We start from the raw sequence: 17,783 nt of genomic DNA, 5'->3' as shown, positions 1-17,783 counted from the left end.
TAAAATTATGGCATTTGCAGGTTAATGGATGGAGTTGGAGAACATTATGCTAAATGAAATAAGCCGATCCCAAAAAACCAAAGGCCAAATGTTTTCTCTGATAAGTGGATACTGTTACATAAGGGGGAGGGCAGGGATTAGGGAAGAATGGAGGCGTGTTGGATTGCAAAGAAGGAAATGAGGGGAAGGGGGACAGGGAAGGAAAGATAGTGGAATGAGACAAATAACATCCTATGTACATGTATGAGTACTCGAGTAATATGGTTGTACAGCGTGTATAACCATAGAAATGAAAAGTTGAGACCCATTTGTGTAATGAATCAAAATGCAGTCTGTAAAAATAAGACTAAAAATTAGTGGTTAGCGATCTGGGTTCAATCTGCTGGGGTCATTCATTCCCAGTTGGGTCCCTTGAGAACCTTCTTTGAGCACCCTGTTGGCCTGACCTTGCCTCTGCATAGCCCCACTCCCAACACCTCCAAGAGGTGGAGCATTCAGTAGGCTGGCCAGATGTGAGAATGCCTCCTGGCCACAGTTGGACTGGAAAAGGGCACTGAGCTTTCTCCTGATTCCTTCCCTTTTCCCGGCCCCCCTCCTTCTCCTCTTCCCCCTCCTCCTCTCTGCATTCACCCTTCTAGAAGCTTTCCCTAGTAGCCTGAGTCTTTCTGCCCTTCTCTGATGGAAAACAACCATCCACCTGGCCCCACAGGCTCTCTCCAATGCTACACTGTGTATGTAGCTGAAGCTACTAATATATTACAATGACTTAGCTTTGCTTTGCTTCTTTTCTTTACTAACCTCTCAGGAGACTCATATGAAGAATACCATGTTTTGTTGGCCAAGAGCAGCACTTAGGTGCTTTTGGCTGTTCTGGAAAATTGTCCTCCCCAGCACACCCTGGTCTAGTCAGCCCTTCCTCAACATCTGGCATAGTACCTACTATCTTTTAATACTTTTTAATGGCCTAAATCCAACTCCTAACATTCCTCACTGCCCTGGCAACAGGAGCAAGAGAGAATTCAAGTTCAAGCTGAAGCCCGGTCCCTACCACAATACACACAAAAGTTCCAGCAAACATGGGAGCTGGGATTTTTCCCACTAGGAGCATTTCCATTGGTTTCCTTTTTACTTTGCTCCACGGGAAACATCTTCTACTCCCTCCCTCACTGCATTGATTTATCTCATGGTACACCTTGTATACAGAGCTTTAGAGGATAGATATCAATTTGTTAATATCTTGTCACTGAGATGCAGTGACTGGAACTGTGGCCTGAGGCACACAGCCATCTCCTCTCTCCTCAATTGATTGGTGTCATCCTTGCAAGATGGGCAAACCTCTCTAAACGAGGGCAATCAATACTGTGCAGTCAGCCATAATCGTGGTTTAACTCAGTGGTCTTTGAAAAGTTAAGCTGTGTGATTTGCACATAATTGGGCTTTCCAAAGAGTCATACCTGCCTGCACAAAGAGGAAATTAAGCAGCAGCCAGACTCCCTGACTGCTGGCCACCTGCTCCCCCCTTTCCTGTGTCTGACCTCTCCGGATCAGATCTTCCCTCCCCAAGTCTCTCTCTCTTCTCTAAGTCTCTGTTTGGATCTTGACAACCAAGGCCAGTCATTAGTGGCAAAGCCGATGAACTAGGATGTCTGAGCCTAAGAGTAGCCTCCGTCCTCCATCATCCCCCACATCATCCCCATGGTGACTTGGGGCGGGGAGGTTCCTTGTTTTGATGAATCATGTTCAGTTCATCAGTTCAAATGAGGAGGTAACACACTGCCTTGGAAAGACAAAGTCAGAAAGAGGTGGGACCCAAGAGTGAACACCCTGTGCAAACTGTGCATGTGGAGGGAAGATGGTGCCTGGGAGTAGGTCCCTCCATGATAGCAGACACATCCCTGTGGAGGGGAGTGCAGTAGTGGAGAAGGCCATGTGTGTGAGGGGACAGGGAACATCTGGAACCCTTGATCTTTCCATGAACCCCAAATATAACCCAAACTATAACATGTATGAACCATGACTCTACTCTTAACAAGCTGTGTGACTCTTACCCACCCATTTAATGCCTTCACTCCTAACCTCTTGGGAGGCTGTGAACAATAACAGAGATGATATACTGGAAGTACTTAGAGCCCTGCTCAGCAAACAGACTGCCCTCAATAAGTCGTAGTGATTATTAAGGTTCATCCCATTTTACAGGCGAGCAAACTGAGGCTTAAATGAGTTCACTTGCTTTCTCAAGTTCTCACAGGGGAACAGCAGGTACCTCAGGGCCTGTGACACATGTCTGCCCATCCCAAGACCATGTTCTCATCCACAAGTCTAAGCTGCCTGCTTTTCCACAGCATTTTATACTATATAAAGGTCAATATTGTACCCCAAAGTTATGTTCATGAGATGAATGATATCCAACACTCTCCATTCAGTTCTCCCAGTTGCTCAAGGTTTGAAACCAAAGCCCTGCCCCCCACACACACCCCCATGCCTGTGGCACCTCCTGAGATGAAAAGCTGACCTCTCCTGTCTACCCCCCCCCACCTCTATAAGCACACACCAGAAATTATTCAGATCCTCTCTGTTTTGGTTTGGATATGAGGTATCCCCCCAAAACCTCCTGTGTTAATGCAGGAATGTTCAGAAATGAAGTGATCAGATTGTGAGAGCTGTAGCTTAATCAGCCCATCCTAGTTTGAATGGGTGGTAACTAGTTATGTGGGGCATGGCTGGAGAGGTGGGTCAATGGGGGCATGCCTGGAAGGATGCACCTTCCCTGTGGCCCCTTCCCCTTTCTCTCTCTGCTTCTGTGGGGGCAACCATGAGCAGCTTCCCTCCACCATGCCCTTCCACCATGATGTTCTGCCTCAGCTTGGACCCAGAGTGATGGAATTGACTGACCATGGAATGAACCTCTGACACCATGAGCCAAAATTAACTTTTCTTCCTCTAAGTCATTCTTGCCAGGTATTTTGATCACAGTAATGAAATGCTAACACACTTTCTGTCCCCAAGGAGGCAAAAATGGCAAGGATGAGGCAGAGGAGCCTCTGGCATCAGCCCTAATCCTGCATCCCATATGCGTATATCCCTTAGGATGTGCTCAAGCCCACCCCTGGCTGTTTCAATTAGTGTCAGGTAACATGCTTCAGGCACTACTGCTTTTCTTTTGTTTTAATCTATTAGGGGGAAAAAATCCTCAGACCATAATACAGGCTAAGTAACCGACGGTGCAAATTAAGAGATTTTTCATTTTAAAAAGTTCCATACTTTGGGCAAATTTTGCATTCTGGACATTTGTCCCATTCCCGCCTCTCTCCCTCCCCCGCAACCCCCCCCCCCCTCCTGCATCACCACCACCACCCATGAGGTGAGTACAGAGAAACTGTTTTCTTGAGCAAACAAGGTATATTCTCCTATGGATCTGAGAGCAGTCCTTTTGATGAAGATCTCTCTGTCCCTTGTCCTCATCTATTGTTGGGGGCTATGCCATGCGGACTACGCCAAGATGGCGCCTGGCAGCCAGCCAGAAGTTGTTTTGATCACATCGGGCGGTGAGGAAGTCGGTTAGCATAGACACTCAGGTGCTTTATCATTGGCCATGTTCAAGTGAGTCCATGCACACAACGCGTGCACAGGAGTTCCCGAGTGCTCCTGCTCGGGTCTGCTTGTTTTAACCTTTGCCGTGAAAGGGCAGCTGGCTCCTCGCCTGATCTCAACTGGCGTGGCCCCGCCCTCCGCCTCCTGGAGGGAATATAAGCGGGCAGTAGGTAGAAGGAAAAAAGAAGCAGCCAGCAGAGAGAAGCAGCAGCAAGCAGAAGAAGCAGTAGCAGCAGTAAGCAGTAGGCAGAAGGCAGATGGCAGATCGCAGAGCAGAGAACTGAGAACACACCTCTAGGTTGCAGATCACAGATTGCAGTATGCGGGACGCATCACTAAGAAGCACCTCAGATAGGCAGCACCTTTAGCACGCACCTCTAGTATGCACTTTTAGTTCACAGGATGCAGGACGCACCTCTAAGAAGAAGCAGCAGAACTCTAAGAAGAAACAGATCTCTGATAAGCATAGAAGCCTGTCTTTCTCTAAAACTTCCTCTATAAGCAAAGCCTATCTTTCTCTCAAAGCCTTTCTTCCTCTATCAAGTTAGCCTATCTTCCTCTATAAGCTAGAGAATAAGCAAGCAAGGAAGGAAGCAGCACAGAAATAGAAGTAGTTTATTTCCAGTCCACCTCCGGTAAATATTCGTGCAATTGTTGCTGCGGGTGGCGACATCTATGGCTTGATTTGATTTCATTTCTTCACCTGCATTAGTTTGAATGTACTCAAGGGAGAGGAGCTAGGAACCTCTAGCACACTGGTCTGCAGCCCTGGCTGCCCATTGGAACCACCTGGGATGTAACAACTGAGGCCAAGGCCTCCCTCCAGCAATCCTCATTTCATGGCTGGGGGGTTTGGTCTGAGCATCAGGATTTTATCATCTTAGATGGTTGTACTGTGCTCCCATGCTAGGGACCTCTGCTTTGGAGACAAAGGCACATGTCACAGAACCAAAGGAGCTTGACTAAACCCAAAATGGGAAGCACAACACGATTTCCCAGAAGCTCTTGAAAGAAAAGTTCCTTTGTGGTTCCCAGGCCACTGGATCACAACAACCACGTTAATCCCCATACTCTCACCCATTGTTAGTGAGCATGTAATTTAGTACAAAATTTCTGAAGGGCGTAGGGCAACAATTGTCTTAAGAAAATTTAAAATCACATATTCATTGACCCAGTAATTCTACCACTCAAGTTATTCTGCCATACTTGAAAATGTCACCACAGTGTATGCGTGTGTGTGTAAAAATGTTCACTGCAACACCATGCAAAGCTGTGAAATAGCAAAAAAATATGCAATCAGCCAGCATGTCCTTTGACAGGTGACAAGTTAATTGAACTTGCTTACATGATGCAATAATACACAGCTGTTAAAAGGAAAGAGAAAAAATTTTAGGAAAATATTCAGGGGTTTTGTTATTTCAACATGCAATGGTTTTCCTGGGTGTTAATCATCAAATAGTATCCTTCAACACCAAGGGAAAACTAAAATTTCAGTAAACTTAACTGACATCTTAGTCATATTTTGACAGTATTCTTTAAACATTTGCTTTGTTTTTAATTTAACTTGCTTCATTTTGCCATTAAAACAAAAACCACCGTCCATCATCAATTCTACAATGTATGTGTTTTGCATGCATCTTGTGATTGCCCTCAGCAAATGACAAGAGTGATAGAATTGTCATTGTCTGAGCTGGTGCAGCAAACTTGCTGAACAGGAGATGACAGCTTGGAAAAAAATCCTGGAGATAATAGAGAAGCACTCTTTCTAAAAGAGCTGGATCACAAATACACTTGTTAGCACAAAGAGCCACCTTCTTTAGGAAGGCACAAGCAGGAAAGATTTTGACTTAGACTCTGGCTGTGAAGGAGGTCTAGGGACATAACCAATTTATTCTGCTCACATTTTCATTTTTTCCTTTGTTTGCAAAAGTTACATGTGGCTAAAGAAATCTTTGTCCAAACGAAACTGTAAGAGCACTTAAATACAAAATAAAGTCTACAAGTGAGAAGGAAGTATAATACAGTTTAATTCTCTTCATGGTTATATTAGTTTCCTAGGGCTGATGTAACAAATTACCACAACCTGGGGCAGCAGGGTGCAGTGGGGGCTTAGCAGAACACAAATTCGTTCTATCAATGCTCTAGTGGCCAGAAGTCTGAAACAAGCTGTTGGTGGGACCATGCCATCTGAAGTTTCAAGGAATGGATCTTTCGTGGCTTTTCCCATTTTCTGGTAGACCCAGATATTCCTTGGCCTGTAGTAGCACAACTCCAATCTCTGTCATGGAGACTTCTCATAACTCCCCATGGAAATGTGCTCCTGGTATCTCTCTGCCCTCCTGTTATAATAACGCCCACCATGTTGGATTGAGGATCAGCCCCACTCTAATATGACTTTATCTTCACTAATTATATCAACAATAAACCTCTTCCCAAATAAGGTCATTCTTGGGTACAGAAACCAAGAAATTTTAAGCAGTCTTAAAAGAAAAGTGGAGAGAGTTTTCATTGGGGTACAGCACAGATTTGCGAATTGGGAGACACAGGCTCTGTCAGAAACCAAGGAAACATTTCATCAAGGGGAAGAAGGACTGGGTTTTTGAAGAGAATGAAGGGGAACAGTGGGGTGAGGTGAAGTAATTTATGTTGAACGATTTCCAATTAGCCCTATTGGTTACATGAGTTATTCTAAATGAATTTAGGTTGGCACTGTGGGTCTGTTCATACATTAAGCTATACAAGGTAGGTGGCTAGGGGGCTAACATGAGGGGTACCAGAAAACAAGTCTTTTGGAATAGTCAGTTAGTCAGTAGTCCTGTGGTTGAAAGCTGTTGGAATCTACAGTCTTGTAAGCACATTTTTTCCAGACAGCATTCTTAATCTGGATGTTAGAGAGAGAGGGACTTTTATCTGAGAAATAAACTGCAGTTTGCCAGTTGTGATCTCTAAGGTTCACAGAGAAATTATGGTCCCTTTGGCCAAAGTGCAACCATCTTAATTTTTATTTCTACAGGTACTGGAGGTTAGGACCTCAATATATCTTTCCTAAATATACTACCAACCCAAAACAACAGTAAATCGAATAATTTTGACTTAATTATTAGAAAGTAATAGTGCAGCACAATCAATGGCACTGTGAACACATCAGAAACAAAACCAACATTTAGTCTAAAGCAGAAAGCATTTATTTAGGGTCTTTTAAGGAACAATAATGCCTGCAGATAACAGTGTCCCAAAGCAACTGAATTGAGTTGTGAAGGAGGGAGAAGGCAGAGTGTAAAAAAGCAAAACCATGACCATGCAAGGCAAATGTCAATTTATGTGTCCAAATGTCTAGTAGTTACTGCTTCTCAGCATATCACTACTCACACGTGCACCAGGAGCAAGCGAGGGTCCAGGATATTGTGGCTCCTATGGTGTGGTCCAGTTTAAAAATTATGTGCTAACGTGCATGGACCTGACTCCCTCTATGGCTCCTTAGCTCTATTTTGGTGGCTATGAACAGCACATTTTATGATGCAGCCATTTTATGATCTCAGCTCAGTGTCACAGATTAATAAACTTAAATATTTTTGGCAACCTGGTAGTTTTGTGTTTTATGTTCCTTTTCTCACACTTACTTCAAGCAAAAATGTTTCATCACCCCCTTTGGAGACAGGTGCCCACTTGGTCCGCTTTCTCCTGGCCCCTCCTTACCCAGAACATTCAATGCTAATTAACAGCTGTTTAATTATCAGCCCAGCAGGGAAGCCATCATGGTCCAGGTCCTTGGAGACTTGCATCCCCCTTTCAGCTGTCCCAGATACTGGAAGGTTGACTGTTACGTGCCCTTAGGGAAAAGGAGTGTGGCTTAGTGGAAAGTTGGTAACATTTAGAAGCGGTCAGCCTCAGGGATCCTGCCATGTTTTGAACTGCTGGACAATGGTTTCTGAATCTCCATTCCCTCAACGGGAATAATACCTACCCCACAGGGCTGTTGGGAAAATTCAAGTAATGAAATTACCTTGCTAGCTATAAAATAGTCTGCAAATGTGCAGGGATATTTTCTGCTCTGACTTGGTATGGCCCATAACTGGCACAGTGTAGACACACACCAGGAGCACTGAAGGGGCCAGGCAGGGAGGGTTGCTGGAGTTACATTTGTCACACAGGCCAAACTAAGATTTCAAAGTTGAACCAAATTGTATACTATCCATCTGTTCATCTTCAATAAAAATAATACCTGGTAACAAGCACTCCTGCTCTTCTGTATTTTTCATTAGTTTTTAATTTATACCCATGTTTATGTTAATGACCCAATTTGGGGAAGAATTCTGAGAATAAATACTAAAGTGAAAGGTGTGTTATTTTTTCAGAAGAGGAAGAAGCTGTGATTAAGTTGTGTGCATATTGTTGGAATCGCATCTAAATGGTAACAACAGACATTAGAGGTGAAAGGTTAAAATTGAGAGGGAAGAGAAAATAAGTCAACTGAACTTTTAGTTATCATGTGAGGAGTATGATTCAGACACTACAAAATACTTTTCTGACACTAAGGGCTTCACCAGACATAGAATTGTAACACTGAAATCTTCCCCATATGTCTTTAAAAATAGTTTATAACCTCATGTCTGGTCATAATCATTTCAGTCATAATAGAAAACAATCTAACTGACCCAAAAGAAGGAAATAGTTGGGAAAATTACAGTATAAGTCTCTGGAGCTGTATAGAAATTAAAATGTAATGCCTACATAGTAGCATATTAAAATTCTTATGGTAAGATGCTTGGTGAATAAAGAATACACAATTTTATCTATAGTATGATTGTGATTATGTAAAACTTAAGTATGAATGTGAATTAGGATTAAACTAGAACCCAGAAAAATTAAAAATAATAGAGTTCCATGGTATCAATGGGAAAAAAAAACTGTTCTCCAATTATTTGTATGTAAAAAAGTGAAAAATATATTTTTATATATATATTTATAAAGGTGTTCATCTCTTTTAAAGTATAACTGCGATCTTCACTGAGGAGAGGAAGATAAATTAATAGACTTAGAAAACCTCCTTAGAATTTCTAAGTTCCTGAACTGCAAGGAGAGGTGGTATCCAGAGACTGCAGCATTCCAAAGCACTACCGGTTTCCATTAAAACCTCATTGATGGAATTAAAAAAATTAATTTTATGGAAATGAATTAAAGTAATCTTTTCATCAGAGCACACTTGGTCTAATTGAGTTTGGAGTGATTGTAGTAGCCATTCCCACACTGATATTTAAAAAGATGAAGTCAGGTGTGAGTCTTTCTGTTCTTATGGTGCTAGGAAACTATAGATGAGCATTTTTCAAATTTCTACACTGATGCTCTTATTTCCTGAAGATCCTGGCAAAGAAAGGTGCTATCTCAAGGAAATTACTCAGGACAATGAATCCAAAATAAGGAGAATGCCTCAATGAAAGCCAGCCAGTTTTCCTTGTATGAGTAGAGCAGATAAAGCCCTCATTGTGGGACCCACAGGGGAAGATGCAATGGCTGAATGCATGCTCCTTCCTTCCCAAGCTGAAGTGACACTCTTGTTTAAATACTTGCTTCTATAGTAAAAGGTTTCGAGAGAAGCATGTTGTAATGATCTTTTCAGGTTGAAAACTAAGCATTTACTTGGACATTTCGAATTTCCTACATTAATGAATATGCACAGGCATGCACATATATATTCTGTGACAGCTAAGAGAATATGTTCTGCAGACCTCTGGCTACAGGGAGAATAACTGACCAAGAATTCCAGATGCTGCTGTCTGAAATCAGTCACTTCCCATGGCTGCTCCTGGCCAGTAAATGAGCCAGGCAAGAGTACTGAGGCAGGCCCATCCCTGGGAGATGCCGGATTCCTCCAACAGTCAAATGTGGGTCTCCAGCAGTCTTGCCAAAGTTTCCTGAGTCCTGGATACAGTTAAACAACTTTGTTCATTCTGTCCTTTTCTTGAGGTCAGATCTGCAGCGTGGTTTCTTATATTTTCTCTCCTAATTAAATCCTTCTACATTTCATCCCATCTTGGCATCTGCTTTTGGATGGTGATGATGGTGATGGTAGTGTATGTGTGTATGTGATTTATATACATGATTTTTATATCTTTATAAATACATACACATATATGCATGTGTATACTTGAATCAGAATTGGTCTTCATTTGATGGATATTACTTGTGTCCCAAGTTTTGCCATTATAAAACTACCCACCCAAACATTTTTCTACTTATTTCACTATTTCTTTGGAGGAAATTTTTTAAAGCCATGCCACAGTAAATATTTCTTGTGGAAATACATCCAAGAACTCACAGAGTCAATGTCACACCTAACACTTTTTTCTTACATTTACAGAATTTATTTTTTTAAATTTTTTAAAAAATTTTTTACAGACTGCATTTTGATTCATTGTACACAAATGGGATACATCTTTTCATTTCTATGGTTGTGCACAATATAGATTCATACCATTCATGTAATCATCATGTACATAGAGTAATGATGTCTGTCTCATTCCACCATTACATGTATGGAATTTCTGACAGAACTTTTCTGGAAAAAAAACATGTACCCATGGGTACCTGGGTAGGTGTGAAAATCAAAGGAGTGAGGTTCACAGTCCAGGGCAGTACTAGAAAGAAGGGTTGTTGTTTTTTAATTTTTTTTATTGGTGCATACTAATTATACAGAATAGTGGGTTTCATTATGCCATATTGTTATATGCATGTAATATGATTTGATCGATTTCAAAGTATCCCCTGTTGCTAAGGGAAAGGTTTGGGATAGCATCTGGGGTCTCTTCATTCTTCCCTTTCAGCGATCACACTTGACTGGGCCCTGCTACCCTATTCTCATCCCATATCAATCAGGGTTGTTGACTGCATGCAACAGCATGGATTCTGGGTCACTTCCACTAAAGAGAAGTTGTGTGGGGGAGATGTCAGGGGCTCACATTCAGTGGGCAGCTGAAGGATCAGTCTTGGGAGAGATCCAGGGTGGGTGGCAGAAACTATAGCCAGGATCCTTTTACAGGTAAAGTCTGGTGAGTGAACCTCTGGAGTAAGTGGACTCCCAGGGCTCCTTACCCTGTGTCACTTTCTGAAGATTCAAATTCTGAGAGAGAGAGACAGCCATGAATGCACCCTGAGGCTTAGGGAGCACGCGGTCCTTAGAGTAGGCAGGTGCCTAGAATTTCACTCCCACCAGCACAACACGTAATGGTCTTAAGGAAGTCCCCTCAAGTACTCTGGGGGAGAACCAGGAAAATGAATGTGGACCACAAATTATAATAATAACAATAATAATAAAAATATCCATCTCACGCTTTCATACCGGTACCTAGTCCTTGAGTCACAGATGCTCACACTGGCCACAGCTATCGAATGATAAAGTAGTGAACGCCCAAGTGAGAGGGATTTTCTTGATTGGGACAAAGCTTCACTATGGCCAGGGTCCTGCTTGAACTAACTCAGCTCCTAAGTTTAATCTCCATCCATGTCCTTGGGGTTCTGTCTGACTATTCAAAAACGAAGTGTTGCCAGTCCAAGGACAGCAGCACCATCCATGAATTAACTTTCAAAAGTCTCTCACATACTTTCTAGAACTTTGCTGGGGGACTTGCTGGCTCTCCAGCAGGTAGGTTTGTTTTGTTTTATTGTGAAGTTTTGAGTTTTTTTTTCCTTTTGATTGATTCCCAAGTGTGACAAACAGCACTAACAACAAATACAAAAGCTAGAAAGCCCTCCAGAACTGTGAGTGATGCAGGTCTCAATCTCTGCCTTCCTGAATCCGCATCAATCGCCCTTCCTTAATAGATAAATTCTGTTGTTTTGTTTTATTTCACTTAATGACCCCCTACCTCTTTCTCTTCCTTGACAATACTTTTCTCCATCTAATTCTAACCTTAAGGTACCTCACTTTGAGCCCATCACCAAGGCCTGTTTGTTCAATGCAACCACAAGTAAATGCTTTTGGGAAATAATAATAAAGTGAGAGTCTACCTGAGGGGAACTTAATGGAATATTACTCAGCCATAAAGAAGAATAAAATTAGGGCATTTGCAGGCAAATGGATGAAGTTGAAGAATATAATACAAGTGAGATCAGCCAATCCCCAAAACCAAAGGCTGAATGATCTCTTTGATAAGTGGATGATGATACATAATGGAGGGTGGGAGGGAGGCAAGAATGGAAGAAGGATGGATTGTATAGAGGAATGAGGGGTAGCAGGGGTGGGAGGAAGGGAAAAAATGACAGATTAAGACAAAAATCTCCCTGTGTACATATATATTACACAAATGGTATGACTCTACTTCATGTACAACCAGAGAAATAAGGTTTACCGCATTTGTTTACAATGATTCAAAATAAATAAATAAATAAAATAAAATAAAAAATAAATAAAAATAAATGTCATTTATAAATGAAAATTGAATCAATGGGAATGAATTCAAAAAGGGGTGTTTGGGAAATTTACCAGCATTGTCATTTCAGGTAAAGATGGCCTTGCAACAGGAAGGATTTGACCGAAAAAAGCGAGGGTACAGAGATATCAACGAGATCGACATCAACATGAATGACCCTCTTTTTACAAAGCAATGGTATCTGGTAAGTGTCTGTTATTTCTAATGTCTCTCTTGTTGAAACTCTGCATAAAAGACATATTTCTATTCCTTCATTATTCAGTGGGATGTTAACCAGTATCTGGCACAATGCATTGGTTTTCTATCACCAAATCTGTTTTCTTCCTGAACTGCTTAATACCAATGATCTTCTAGGGTCAAAGGTACTCCCAATAGCTGAGCACATTCTCATAGACTCTGAAAAAGGGCACCCTTATGTGAATCAAGACTTGCAATACATACCAGCTAAATCAAAGTTGTGGGAAGAGTAATCCAGGGATCTGGACAAGCAGAGTAATGGGAGGACACAATGAAGTCACCCTCATGACAGAAAGAACCTGGTAATTTCACAAGGGGTGAACAAGAGAGCCTAGAGACTAATGTAGCAAAAGCAGCATCTCTTAGTGCTTCCTCAACAATGGCAGAAAATCAGTTCCATGAGTCTTAATTGATGCAGTGCTTAAGACATTGAAATCCATTCCGTGTGGCAAAGAATATTTTCTGGCTCACCAACAGTCCTTCATGAGCCATGTACATTGGTTGGGTCATATTTAAAAGGAGATAAACAACTCAAAATCAACCCAAACTGTAGGTCATGTTTTTGGAAAGAAAGTGACTGATTTATAAATATGAATAAAGCCTTTTTACATTTAAAAGATGTTGAACAAGAGAGAAAACTAAATTATGACCCTGTGGACTCCTGGAGCTTCAGAGCTTGACTATGCCTTATGGTTTGGAGCATGGAATTTTGAGAATCCAATCTGGGATTGGATGAGATTTTTGTTTTAGTCAGAATAGGCTAAGTTTGTTGCAATAACAAACAATCTTCAAATCAAAGATTGTATCTTATTCTTGCTATATGATTATTGTTTCATAATCCTTCTGGGGCTCAGGATGACCAAGCACAATCTAAATTCCATCCTTTCATAAGCACTTCAGCAAGGAAAGAGGGCAAATTATACATTATCTCCAACAGCTTCTGCCTGGAGGTGGCAAACAGCACATGAGCTCACGCACTATTAGCCAAAACCAGTTACATGGCCATTATAACTTCAAAGGAGGTGTAGTATATAGTCTCAACTTGTGCCTGGATGGAAAAGAACAGTAACTTTTGTAAAGAGCATTAATGCAATTCACACAATGTCTTAGTAATACCAGAACAGTCACTGATCACTATAGGCTTTTGCCAGTACAAATGTTGACTTCAGTAGTTTTGGGGGGTTTTTTCTGGTTTGTTTGTTTTTGTTTTGTTTTGTTTTTAACAAACCATCTTTGAGAAAATCTTGCACAAGACAAAGATGCAGGAAAAGGGACAGTGAACATATTAGTGTGGAATTTTTCATCTTTCCTTCTTTCTTTTTGAATTTTGTGAGGACTTTATCTGCATTAGAACATTATACTAAAGGTGAACCACCTGTCTAATTCAGTTCAACACTTACTTTTTAACAAGACTTATTATGGTGGTACTAAATTTTCAAAGGTAAATAGGACATGCAAAAGATATTGTAATTTTATGAGGAAATTACATCTAAGTAAGAATAAACCAAGACAGTGTTTGCCGCATTCAAACTGTGAGGTATAAACAAAGAGCTATGAGAGTGAGTATTTAATTCTGTCTCAAGGAGGGTTTCTTGCAATGGAAACTCCAAACATGTTATACAGAATAACTTGAAGACAGCAATCTGGTTTAAGAGATGAGGGAATTGAAACATCAATTTCATATTTACACAAAACAGAAAACATCAATTATTTATATGAAAAAGTAGAGAGTGAAGGCTGTAATGGATAGAGGGGCACCTCAGTACTGTTTCATGGAAGATGTGGTCTTGATGCTGACCCTGGTATACCAGGTGCCTATGAAGTATGTCTAACAAACTGCATGCATGCTTTACGACACCAGACTAATAAGATTCTTGCTTTGGTCTGGTTCAGATCAACACTGGGCAAGCTGATGGAACTCCTGGGCTTGATTTGAATGTGGCAGAAGCCTGGGAGCTGGGCTACACGGGGAAAGGTGTGACCATTGGAATTATGGATGATGGTGAGTATTTTGAAGCCTTTACATCATTTGGAAGCAAGTGTGTCTTTGCATGTCTTCAGAATATGGAAGATTGATTGTTATTGGAAATGCTAATCAGAGGCAGAATCAGTCTCTGATATTGGGCCTGATGACCATACTTCACTATCACCAAATCCTCCCCTGTCTCCAAATCAGTGGTCCTTCAACTTGACAATACCCTTAACAAATATTGTTTTCAATTAATAAATAAGAGACTAAACAAACAAATGACAGCTACCTGTCATTCAACCTTAACTTTTTATTGGGCTACTGCTTATACCTCACCTTAAAATGCCTTCTCAACCTATTTATATTTACTATTTTTTTAGATCCATACTATCCAACATAGTAGACATTACTGTTATGTGAATATTTAATATTCAATTAGTTCCAGCTAAATAAAAATTCAATTCCTTAATCACACTAGCTTCATTTCAAGTTTTGTGTGTGTGTTTTGTTTTGTTTTGTTTTAACTTTTATGGTACTGAGGATGGATTCCAGGGCCCTTCACATGAGAGGCAAGCACTATACCACTGGACTACACCCCCAACCATCACTGAAGTGCTTGATAACCACATTGACTAGTTCAGCTGCTGACATTTAGTTCAGTTCCATTTGCATCACCACAAAACGTTCCTATCAGACAGTGTGTTTCTAGATTCACGAAATAAGCTTTTTAGTATCAGAGTTGGGGTTTGGGGAAATTTGACTTCCATACTACTTTCAGAAGGAGCCCTTGAATACCTTTCATTACAGATAACCCCCATAGATCATTCTTCATTCATATATATCTTCATTGTATTTAATTCAAAAACTTTCATTTCTGTGGTATTGAAACCCATGAGGTGGAGGAATCGGTGATTTTCCAACTACACATGCCCTTGACTCCACCAAGATTCTATAGAGTCACTGCCCTGTAGTCCTTTTACTGGGAACGTGCTTCTGTCCTTCATCAATCAACCAAGCCCCCCAGTAAAAAGCTTCACTGTGCTTTATTGGTCTCATTACTTACAAAGGCTGTACAGAGATGAAACAATGGAGCGTTTCCTTTCAGCAGATCCTCAAAGAACATGAGGTTGACTAACACAAAGCTTTGAAGCAGAATCGATGGGGTAAACAAGGGAAGCCAGTGTGCTTAAAATCCGTGTTGTCTTTGCACAGGCTCATTAAATACCAACACAACAACAATGCCTCTGTATTTTCTGATGTGTGAGATGTTTTGAAGTGGATGTGAAAGCTTTCTCCAGTGGCTGAGGGCTCTCACAAGAAGAAAGAAGCTCTTGCTCATGCCAGGCAAACACTCTACCACTAAGCTACTCCCCAGTCCATTATTTCAAGAGTGTACATAGACAGATGTCAGGAGCTCATGAGTGTTTTTGTTTTGTTTAGTTTGTTCCTAACACCCTGGCTTGAAACCTTTCCAAAGCAGTTGAGGTCAGCTCTCCCAAGAACAGAAGCATCTAACTTTGGGGAAAACCTACCCAGTATATAATGTGATGACTAACTCCAACAGTACCAAGCATCCTCTACTGAGGATCAGAGAGACCACCCTAAAAGGGGCACTACAATGACAATGCATGCACATTGCTCTTATGAAACCTCCAACAACAGATGTCCTTTTCAGATTTATTTAACTGTAGTCCCCTTGACTAACTCTTATGCCATCTCTTCCAGAGTGCAGAAGACAATGACTCCTAACATTGCTAAACCCTGTAGAAAGACCCAGAAGAATTTCTTTTTTTTTATTTGTTCTAATTAGTTATACATGACAGCAGAGTGCATTTTGACACATTGTACCCAAATAGAGCATAACTTGTCATTCCTCTGGCGGTACACAATGCAGAGTCACACAGGTTGTGCAATCATATATACACATAGAGTAAAAATGTCCATCTCATTCCACCATCCTTTCCACCCCCACACCTCTTCCCCTCCCCTCACTCCCCTCTGCCCAATTCAAATTCCTTCATTCTTGCCTAGCCCCCCACCTTATGGATCATCAGAAGGAACATTCAGCCTTTGGTTTTTTGGATTTGGCTTATTTCACTTAGCATGATGTTCTCCAGCTCCATCAATTTAACTGCAAATGTCATAATTTCATTCTCTTTAAGGCTGAGTAATATTCCATTGTGTATATATACCACATTTTCTTTATTCATCTGTTGAAGGGTATCTAGGTTGGTACCATAATTTAGTCATTGTGAATTGAGCTGCTACAAACATTAATGTGGCAGTGTCACTGTAGTATGGTGACTTTAAGTCCTTTGGATATGTATAAACCGAGGAGTGGGATAGCTGGATCAAGTGGTGGTTCCATTCCAAGTTTTCAGAGGAATCTTCATACTGCTTCCCAGAGTGGTTGCACCAATTTGTTATTCCACCGGCAATGTATGAGTGTACCTTTTTCCCCACATCCTTGCTAACACTTATTGTTGCTTGCATTCTTGGTAATTGCCATTCTGACTGGAGTGAGAGGGAATCTTAGAGTAGTTTTGATTTGCACTTCTCTAATTGTTAGAAATGTTGAACATTTTTTCATATATTTGTTAATCGATTGTATTTTGTGAATCTGTGAAATGTCTCTTCAGTTCCTTTTATTGATTGGGTTATTTGTTTTGTGGGGGGGGGTGTTAAGATTTTTGAGTTCTTTATGTATCCTGGTGTTTAGTCCAGCAGAATTTCTTGATTGATTTTATTTCTTCTGAAGATTAGTGGTCATTGGGACCCCAGAAGATGAATCCTCGGCCCCACCCCATTAACTCCTGACTTGTCCATTCATTTGGTCATCTATTACTGTACAATAAACCTTCCCAAATTTGAATGACTTTCAAAAAAAGATTACTACTTGTCAAAATTCTGTGGGATGACAGGGCTCAGGTGGATAGTTCTGCTAAGGTCTCACTGGGATCTCTAATGCAGTTGGAGTCAGAAAGTCGCTGGGACTGGAGTCTACTGAAGACTCAACTGGGATGTTGAATGACTCAGCCTCTCTCCTTTTCCATGTAGTCTCAGGGCCTCTCCTTTCCATGTGGGGTCCCCGGAAAAGTAGTTGGATTTTTTCTTTTTTATAGATGGCTTAGGACTCCCAAGAGAAGATGTTCCAAGACAGGAGGGGGCGCTGCTAGTCCTCATAAAGTATGGACCTGGAGTGGGCAGTATCACTCTGCCACTTTTGCTGGGCAAATGGTCACAGGGTCAGTCCACATTCCAGTGGGTGGGAAATAGGCTCTGCCTCCTGGTGCAGAGACAATGGATGTGTGGCCATCTATAATTCACCACATGCTTAGTGAGCATTACTGTAGGAAAGAATAATGACCGAGTCATTCTCCAAATCCACCGTTGAGTAGCAAGATGAGCACTTTGGAGACAAGAACAGCCTCCCACACAACCAGGACAGGGCCAGGTGTTCAGCAGTTTCTCACCCAGAAGTGGGAAGATTGGAAACACCAGTGCCAAGTTTTCTTTCTTAACTGACTGCAGATGTGAATGGAACAATATTGTTCCCCAAT

At 41.3% G+C, this 17,783-nt stretch overlaps 1 protein-coding gene across 1 annotated transcript in view; it reads left to right on the top strand.

Annotated features, from left to right (window-relative positions):
* The window catches only part of PCSK2 (proprotein convertase subtilisin/kexin type 2), a 295,543-nt gene that overhangs the window by 137,406 nt on the left and 140,354 nt on the right, over positions 1-17,783 (top strand). Inside the window, exons 3-4 of the mRNA XM_079128483.1 lie at positions 12,088-12,201; positions 14,148-14,256. Of these exons, the coding sequence (XP_078984609.1) occupies positions 12,088-12,201; positions 14,148-14,256 (223 nt within the window). The remainder of the gene's footprint in view (positions 1-12,087; positions 12,202-14,147; positions 14,257-17,783) is intronic.

Source organism: Sciurus vulgaris (assembly GCF_902686455.1).
Source record: "Sciurus vulgaris genome assembly, chromosome: 2".
In the NCBI taxonomy this organism is placed as follows: Eukaryota; Metazoa; Chordata; class Mammalia; order Rodentia; family Sciuridae; genus Sciurus; species Sciurus vulgaris.
Note: the sequence above shows the minus strand (reverse complement) of the source record. Positions and strands in the feature narration are given on the sequence as shown.